General features: G+C 41.4%; 1 protein-coding gene across 1 annotated transcript in view; it reads right to left on the bottom strand.

Annotated features, from left to right (window-relative positions):
- The window catches only part of SENP7 (SUMO1/sentrin specific peptidase 7), a 210,737-nt gene extending 208,470 nt beyond the window's left edge, over nt 1-2,267 (bottom strand). The window contains exon 1 of the mRNA XM_011955045.1: nt 2,145-2,267. Coding sequence (XP_011810435.1) covers nt 2,145-2,184 — 40 coding nt within the window. The 5' untranslated portion in view covers nt 2,185-2,267. The remainder of the gene's footprint in view (nt 1-2,144) is intronic.
- Between the last annotated feature and the right edge of the window lie 6,543 nt (nt 2,268-8,810).

The raw sequence follows: 8,810 nt of genomic DNA, 5'->3' as shown, positions 1-8,810 counted from the left end.
CTTTGGGAGGCCGAGGCGGGTGGATCACCTGAGGTCAGGAGTTCGAGACCAGCCTGGCCAACATGGTGAAACCCCACCTCTACTAAAAGTATAAAAATTAACCAGGCATGGTGACAGGTACCTGTAATCCCAGCTACTAGGGAGGCTGAGGCAGGAGAATCGCTTGAACCCAAGAGGCGGAGGTTATAGTGAGCCAAGACTGCGCCACTGAGCTCCAGCCTGGTCAACAGAGTGAGACTCCGGTCTCAAAAAAAAAGTCACTTCATTTGGGTTCCAATTAGCAACAACTTACAATGAAATGGCAACTGCATGCATACAACCATTACACGGAATCTTTCAACCAGCTGATCATGTTTTATTTCTGAGAATTTATATCAGGAAATTAAATATACACTATTAAGAAAAGCAGAAGCATACTTAAAAATTAATTTGTGCACATCTTAAAATTAGAGGCATACTGGAGAACGGCTAGGTAACATTAGATTTGGGTATGGATTTTATTATACTTATTTTTCAGAAAGGACAGCTCCAAAAGAGAGATCATGAGAAAAAGAAAACGCTCTCCAGACATATAACTAACGTAAATATCAATGTCTTTTAAGGATAAACAGCTTTATTATCAAAATCCACTTCCCACAACTACTTACATCAAGTTACTGTGACAAATAAATAAATCTAAGTGTAATCAGGTAAAGGGGAATGTGACTTGTTGAAGTACAAGGCAAATATCTTACCTTCCCTCCCCAAAAATGTATTAAACCTAGATGAAATGCATTTATTTTTAAAAAGCTGTGCATCTTAAAGGAAGATACGATTATACCTAAAGTTCTGTGTTACGAAGCACGCAAATGACGCCAGCTAAGCACTGTGCATTTTCCTAATGTGTCCATTTTACTTAGAGGTTTGGTGCGGGGTGGAGACTATTAAAACAAACATCAGTTGGAGGCATATACCTACGTGTATGTATAAATATACACATATATCATTTATACATGTGTTTTCAAAGGAGAAAACTCCTATCTCCAGAATACACACCAAAACCGATAACACTCGTTGCATATGAAAAGGGATTTCAGGTTTTCAACTGCTTCAAGTAGTGTCCCCAGAGATCCATAATCACTCTCCTTTGCAATTAAGGCTGAAAGAAGTTTGAGATGCACTGCCACAGGGCACTCCTAAATAAATTTGGAATTGTTAACAATGTTTCTGCAGAAATCAACGGTACCATAAGAAACAGAAAAATGAAATGAAATTATTGATTCATTGGGCGTTCGTTTGTGTACTGGACTGTAAGCATGTGAGTCCTCGTCCTCTCCTCCTACCACACGTAGGACTTAACCCAAGGACTTGGGGACCCCTTAATGGATGAAATGTTCGACAAAAACTTCTGGACTGGGAGGAACTCTACCTCACGTCTTTATAACTCCACCTTCTTGTTTCCAAGACGTTGTACACAAAACTGAAGATAGTCATTTAAAACAAAGTAATTTCCAAAACAAAAATATGCTGACAATAAAAACACAACGAAAGCACGGCTTCAAATCCTTTGTTTGACTTTCCAATCACTTTTGGAAGACGCAGGGGAGGCTGGAAAAGAAAAAGGCTATTAGGCGGGCCTGTTCAGCAGAACGAGACCCGGCGAGGCATTGTATCAAAGAAAAGGAGTCTCCGTTCGCAAGCCCCACCTTTCCTCCCCAGCAGCAGCTACCTGCTGAGGGAAAGAGGAGGGAGAGGGGAAGGGACGCAAAGTCGAGAAGCAAAGGAAGAGAGGAAAGTGGGGTCAGGCGCTAAAAAGCCGAAATGAAATTGGAACATTAGTGGAATTACGAGGAAGGCGTGGCAGAGAGTGGCAAGCCAACCGGGAAGATCCAAGGGCCGATGAGACGCAAGGAGAGTGTTCTCGGGAGGAGGGAAAAAATAAAAGGGGTTTTGAGGTGAAGAGCGCCCGAGGCTTCGATGACAGCTCGGACCGGGTCTTCGACTCGAGGGGCGGGGACGACCCGGGAGCCTTCCATTGTGCGCGCCCCCTTCTCTCCCCGCCCCCGCCCTCGCGGCTTCGGGCCGCAACCCCAGCTGCAGCCAGCGCCTCCCGTTTGCCCGGGATAGGAGATAATATGCTTAACCCTCCTCCGACCCTTTCTCACCGGATGAAGATGGCCGTCGCCCGAGCCTTCTCTTGTCCATCTTCTCCCACTGCTGAAATTTCAGTTGCAGGCGCTGTCACCTCAGGACCCCTCCGGCTTGGGAGAGGGAGGGGGAGGGGAAAGAAGAAAAAAAGGCCAGCAATGTGCGAAGCGCGCTTGCGCAAGAGTCGTCGCCTGCGCTTCGACCGGAAATCAGCTGCCCCTCCCACCATCAACCGGAACTCATTTCCTGGGACTTTTCTCTGTGGACTGTCTCCTCCAGCGTTTTTTTGGTGGGGTTTATTTCATGATCTGACCCCCTCTGGGGAAGTGAACCATCTGGGTGCTCGATTTTAGCTTTGTTGACTTTGAAGATTAGATTGACAACAAAAGGGGAAAACAGGAACTCCTCCGGTTCACTGGCTCTCGCGAGGTGGCCAAACAACTATGAAAACAAAACGTTAGCGTTTGCAGTATTACGGTCCTCATAGCCTCTCTTACATATTTGCCACAAACGCCCTTCCTCGAACTCAAACCAAAAGATTTTAAGATGGCAAAATCACCTAATAATGGCCTAGCTATTAGTTTAGCATTTGCACTGGAAATAAGTAGGCTGACGAGGAAAAATGTCTTAGAATTTCTTTTTAAAATTAAAATTAGTGATTTTTAAAGCTCCTTAAAAGCTAGAACTTAATTTTTCAATAGCTGAAATGCTGAGATGACAAAAAGTGGGTGGCTATAAACTGGAATTTGTTCAATTAACATTTACCACGATACTCAAGGGACTAGACCCGTCCTCAATGATCTCGAGGTCTGGTACTATTAGCCTGATCCCTAATGGTGCATATCTGAATAATTTTTAAATGAACGTGTAAGCTTTCGTGACGATTTAATCACAAGTTTAACAAAATTCAGCACAGTGCTGTAAGCAGGGAAAATGTGTCTGGCATGTTCCAAGCCCGAAGGGACTCTGGAAATAGAGTTTGATTCCCAAGCCGGCCCCTTTATACCCCTAACCCCTATCCCTCAAACCCCCACCTCCCATCCTAATGGAGTCAATAAAGGGATCGGCCCGACTCCTCCACTAGAACAGTCCCCTTCTTCGTGAGTCAAGCCTTCCTAATCATAATATGGTCAGTCCCCAGGTAGAAGTAAGGCTGCAGGTGTTGTGGGGTGTGGGGCTTGGGGAAGCGTTCTACGTGGCAGGAATGACAGCAAGGCAGATACACTTAAAGTCTTGCTGGGATTGAGGTTCACTGTAAGGATTTCATTTTGTTGGTTTATTTGGTTAATTTCTGTTTAACAAAAACATTGCTTTCTGAAAAATAATTGAATGTTCAGTTTCCTCACAAACTAATTTTTTTTAACCAAACAACTTAACTGACTCAAAAGTCAAGCTAGGCCGGGCACAGTGGCTCACATCTGTAATCCCAGCACTTTGGGAGGCCGAGGCAGAATAGCTTGAGCCCAGACATTCAAGACCATCCTGGGCAACAAAGCAAGACCCCCCTCTCCACAAAAATATACAGGCCAGATGCCATGACTCACCCTAGGCGGGCGCATCACTTGAGTCCAGGAGTTTGATATGAGCCTGGGCAACATAGTGAGACCTCCTCTCTACAAAAAAATTTAAAAACTAGCCACGCATGGTGGCCAGCATGCCTGCAGTCCCAGCTACTCAAGAGGCTAAGGCAGGAAGATCACTTAAGTCCGTGGGGTTGAAGTTGCAGTGAGCCTTGATCAGGCCCCAGCCTGGGCGACACAGCAAGACTGTCTCAAAAAAAAAAACAACAAAAATTTCCCCGGGCATGTTGGAGCACACCTATAGTCCCAGCTACTGGGGAAGCTGAGATTTAAGGATTACTTGAGTCCACGACTTTGAGGCTGCAGTGAGCTATGATCACTACACGGTACTCTGGCCTGGGCGACACACAGATACCCTGCCTCAAAAATAAAAATAAAAAATAAACTTCCCAGACAATTCTGTTGCATACTCCAATATGGTAAAACCAACACTTAGTGACATCCGATTTTTTTTTCCTATCTCTGATATTCTTTTTTCTATATGTCCTTGCCTCTGGTGGATTAAATAGTTTTTTTTTTTGTTTCCTAGGGAGAGGTGAACAGTGGGGAGGGACATTATGTACGTTCCTCTTATTTTGAAATTTCTACAGATATAATTTCACAACCACTATTATTTTCTACAATTTACTAAATGGAATTGTAATACAGGCATTATTATTTTTCTAAAAAACTGCATAATCACTTTCTGTGTTGGGAAAAGAAAAATAGTGCTGCTTTTGTACCAAAACAGTATTCTTTCTTTAAAATATATTTTCTAGAGGTTTTGTGTTTTGTTTTGCTTTCCTAAATATGAAAATAAATGAAAACTTACTCCTTGTAAAAAAAAAAAGTATCATTAGATATTTTTAAATTTTCCGAGTAAAAGTATTCTCCATTCTGTGCTTCTTAATGGCACGTTATATACAAAAGGACCTAGTTCCTAAATATGAAAAAGGATTATAATTACTGTATTAGATTATTACTCTGTAACCAGGGAATTTCCTAACTTCTCAGATTATAAAACTACTTTTTTATAAAAGCTTACTAATCACCTGTGAAAAATGTAAATATTGTTAAATGTAACGACTTTTGATCCTAGAAAGGAAACGGGTTCCTTAAAAATCCGAATATGCTAATTAAAGTTATTTGCATCTATGATTCTAGTGTCCCACCCACCCTCTTCTTTAAAGATAATCACACCTAACCTAGAGAAGTCAAATTCAGAGAGATCGAAAGTAGAATGGTGGTTGCTAGTGCCTAGTGTGAGGAGAATGGGGAGTTACTGTTTAATGGGTATAGAGTTACAGTTTTGTAAGACGAAAAGCATTCTGTGAATGGATGTCAGTAATGGTTACACAACAATGTGAATGTACATAATGCCTCTGAACTGCACACTTAAAAATGGTTAGAATGGTCAATTTTGTTATGTATATTTTCACAATTGTTTTTTATTTTAAGAAATAACCACACCTAGAATAAATCATTACAGCTGTGTCACCACCTAATCCAGCATACTGGAAAAGCCTAATTTCAAATTCTCTCTAATGCGTATATGCTGTTCTCCTTTTTTAAAATTTTAGTCTGCATTAAACGACTGGAGTACTTGACACAGGAAATAAAGTGCCTACCAAATGGCCTCACTGAATTTTTGGTGAATGAATGAAATAAAAAGTCAAATACTATGCATTTTTAAATCTTTGGTAAAAACTAATCTTGGGGTGGGAGGAGGGTGAGGGTTGTAAAACTACCTCTCAGATACTATGCTTGCTACCTGGGTAATGAAATCATTTGTATACCAAACCCCAGTGACACAAAATTTACCCTTGTAACACATTTGCATGTTCCCTCGACCCTAAAATAAAAGTCAAAAAAGGGGGGAAAAAATCTCTCAGGCTCCTGAGCTGCCTCAGTTACTTTGGGCATGTCACTTTACCTTTGAAAGCCTCAACTTATCCATTTATAAAATAAACATGTTAGCTAAGCATATCAACAAGGTCCCTTCTAGCTCTAATAGTCTTTTTCTTGAAGGTAAACTATTGAAGGAAACCAGAATGTCACCTCAAAATATGTCTTTTTTTTTTCTTTCTGAGATGGAGTTTTGCTCTTGTTGCCCAGGCTGGAGTGCAACAGCGTGATCTCAGCTCACTGCAACCTCCACCTCCCAGGTTCAAGTGATTCTGCTGCCACAGCCTCCCAAGTAGCTGAGATTACAGGCACTGCCACCATGTCCGGCTAATTTTTGTATTTTTAGTAGAGACGAGGTTTCACCATGTTGGCCAGGCTGGTCTCGAACCCCTGACCTCGTGATCCACCCGCCTCAGCCTCCCAAAGTGCTGGGATTACAGGCGTGAACCACTGCGCCCGGCCAAAATATACCTCTTTTATATAAAAATTATTTTTGAGCCGAAGGCAGCTAAGAAGCAGGAAATGGCTCTTTTTTCTAGCTAAAAGGCAGGACATAAATTCTCTCTAGACTCTTACCAGCCCAGAAAGCCCCAGACAAATCTGCAAACAAACCTTACTGTATTAGTTTCCTTCTGTAGATTTACATTCCCAGTTTCTCACCCTTAGAAGCCTAAAACTCTTTCCTTTGTTCTTTCTTCTCTCCACAAATTTATTGTTCTTCGTTGAAGATACTTACATAAGCCAGAGTTGTAAGCCACTGTTTTGAGTTACTCCTCATTTAGGTTTCTCTAAGGTGATGTGCACTGCATGCATTAATAAACTTGTTTGTTTTTCTGTTGTTACAAGGGTTCATTCCAACTAAGAACTCATGAGGGTTAAGGAAATAATTATTTTTCCTCCCCTAAACTATCTTATTCTAATCCATTCTTCGGAAAATTAAGCCTAAAAATTGTTTGATTCTCTCCCTCTTTATTTTAATGAACCATATTGAATTTGCTTGAGATGGTTTATCTTGATTTGCAAAAGACAAAGCATATATAAATTGATGGTTGGGATATTCTCTAAGAATAATTCATAAACCTTTGACATTTATTAAGTTTAGAATTATAAAACAAGTCTCTATAATTTTTCAAAAGCTTTGCATCTTTCTCATGTTTTGATGTATTGCTAGAGAACTTTTAAAGTATGCTTTACTTCTTTATGTGCTTGGCAAAAAACTGTAAAATTCTAACAATATTTAAGTGCTTACTGTGCACCAGACACTATTCCAAGAACTGGAGATATACTAGTGAACAAAACCAAGTCCCTGTTCCTGCTGCCATGGAATTTACATTCTAATGAAGAGAAGTAGACAATAAGCAAACATATGTCAGTTGGTAATAAGTGCCAAAAAAAAAAAAAAGGGAAGGGAGAGAGTTACTCTTTATGATAGACTGCTCAAAGAAAATCACTCTGATGAGATAAAAAGTGGGCAGAAACTTTAAAATAAAAGTCCTATAGATATCTATAAAGGGGTGGAATATTCCAGGCTGTGGGCCTAGCAAGAGTGAATACCCTTAAAACAGGAGCTTGCTTCACAAATTGATGGCAAAGTAGACCAGGTGCAACTATGGTGAAGTAAACAAGAGAGTGGTAGGAAATGACACCTGAGAAAGAGCTAAGCCCCAGATCATGTAACTAGATGAGTAAGCCAGTGAGAGAGTGGTAGGAAATGACATTGGAGAGCTAAGGACTGTGTGAGACCTTGTAGGCCATGGTAAGAACTTAGTTTTTATTCTGAGTGAGAAGGGAGACCATTGAGAATTTTAGTAAGCCTGTGCATCTAGACTGTGAACTTCACAGTTCTCAGTTCACTACAACCCCCTTGGGTTGGGCAGGGTAGCTAGAGTGGGCTAGAGTTGGATGTTTCCCTTCCCCCAAGTCAGTTAGGCTCTGATAAAACCCCAGCAGGTTAACCTCTGATTAAATAGCTTCTCCTGAGGGCAGACCTTGTTAAGAACAAAATGCTCTGGTGTATTTCAAAATGGCTCCTTTTCCCCACCCACTACCAGAGGCATGGATAGTCACCCTGAGGACCTATGAGAGCTCCAGGAGCTTAAACAAAATTGGGGAGCGAGGAAGAGGGGATGGCTAGGTCCCTCTGACTTGTCCACACTGATCCTTCACATTTACCTATCCTGGTAGTTGTTCCATTGGCGGCTTCAGCAGCTACTTTCTGCTCTGGTAAGTTGTGATTCTCTATATTGACGTGCTTTCAGTCCCTCCGATTTTGGAGGTGGTAGTATGCCCAGTAACCTTACTTATTTTATGGATCCAGTGAAGAAGAGCTTTTGATTTTCAGTTTGTCTAGCTTTTTACTTGTTAGGACTGAGTAGCAACTTCCAAGATTTTTACATGCCAGTCTGGAAACAAGAAGTCAACAAACATCACCACTGAAAATTTTGAATAAGGTTATGACCTCCAATTAGATTGTTTCACCATGGCCTCAATGTAAAACATTCTTGGATTTTTGAAGCATGGATTTTTGCCGTGCATTATATCTATTTTCAAGGCTTTTTTTTTTTAAAGGATGGTTAAGTCTGTCAGTTATTTACACTTTAGAAAAAGTAAATTAATTACATAATAACATCTGAGAGAGAGGCTGAGCATGGTGACTCACACCTGTAATCCCAGCACTTTGGAAGGCCAAGGCAGGAGGATCACTTGAGGCCAGGAGTTTCAAACAAGCCTAGGCAACATAGTGAGATCCCGTCTCTAAAAAAAATTTGTTTTAATTAGCCAGGCATGGTGGCATGTGCCTGTAGCCCTAGCTACTTGGGAGGCTGAGGTGAACTGTGAGATCAGAAGGTCGAGGCTGCAGTGAACTATGATCACACCACCACACTCCATCCTGGGTGACAGAGTCAGACCCTGTCTTTCAAAAATAACACCTGAGATCAGCAAAGACTGGAAGCATTTTTAATAGAAAAGGAAGGAATAGAGAGCAGTCTGGATAGTGCTTTGGACAACCAAAAACCTTTGTAAAGTACCTTTTGGGTTCGAGGGGTCAGAAGGGAGTGAGAAATCTTAGACCAGCTTATTGAAGTGGGGAAAAAATTAATTTAAAAATTTTAAAAGATTTGGCCAGGTGTGGTGGCTCATACCTGTAATCCTAACACTTTGGGAGGCCGAAGCAGGTGAACTGCCTGAGCTCAGGCATTCAAGACCAGCCTGGGCAAC

This window comes from Colobus angolensis, unplaced genomic scaffold (genome assembly GCF_000951035.1).
Source record: "Colobus angolensis palliatus isolate OR3802 unplaced genomic scaffold, Cang.pa_1.0 Scaffold393, whole genome shotgun sequence".
NCBI lineage: Eukaryota > Metazoa > Chordata > Mammalia > Primates > Cercopithecidae > Colobus > Colobus angolensis.
Note: the sequence above shows the minus strand (reverse complement) of the source record. Positions and strands in the feature narration are given on the sequence as shown.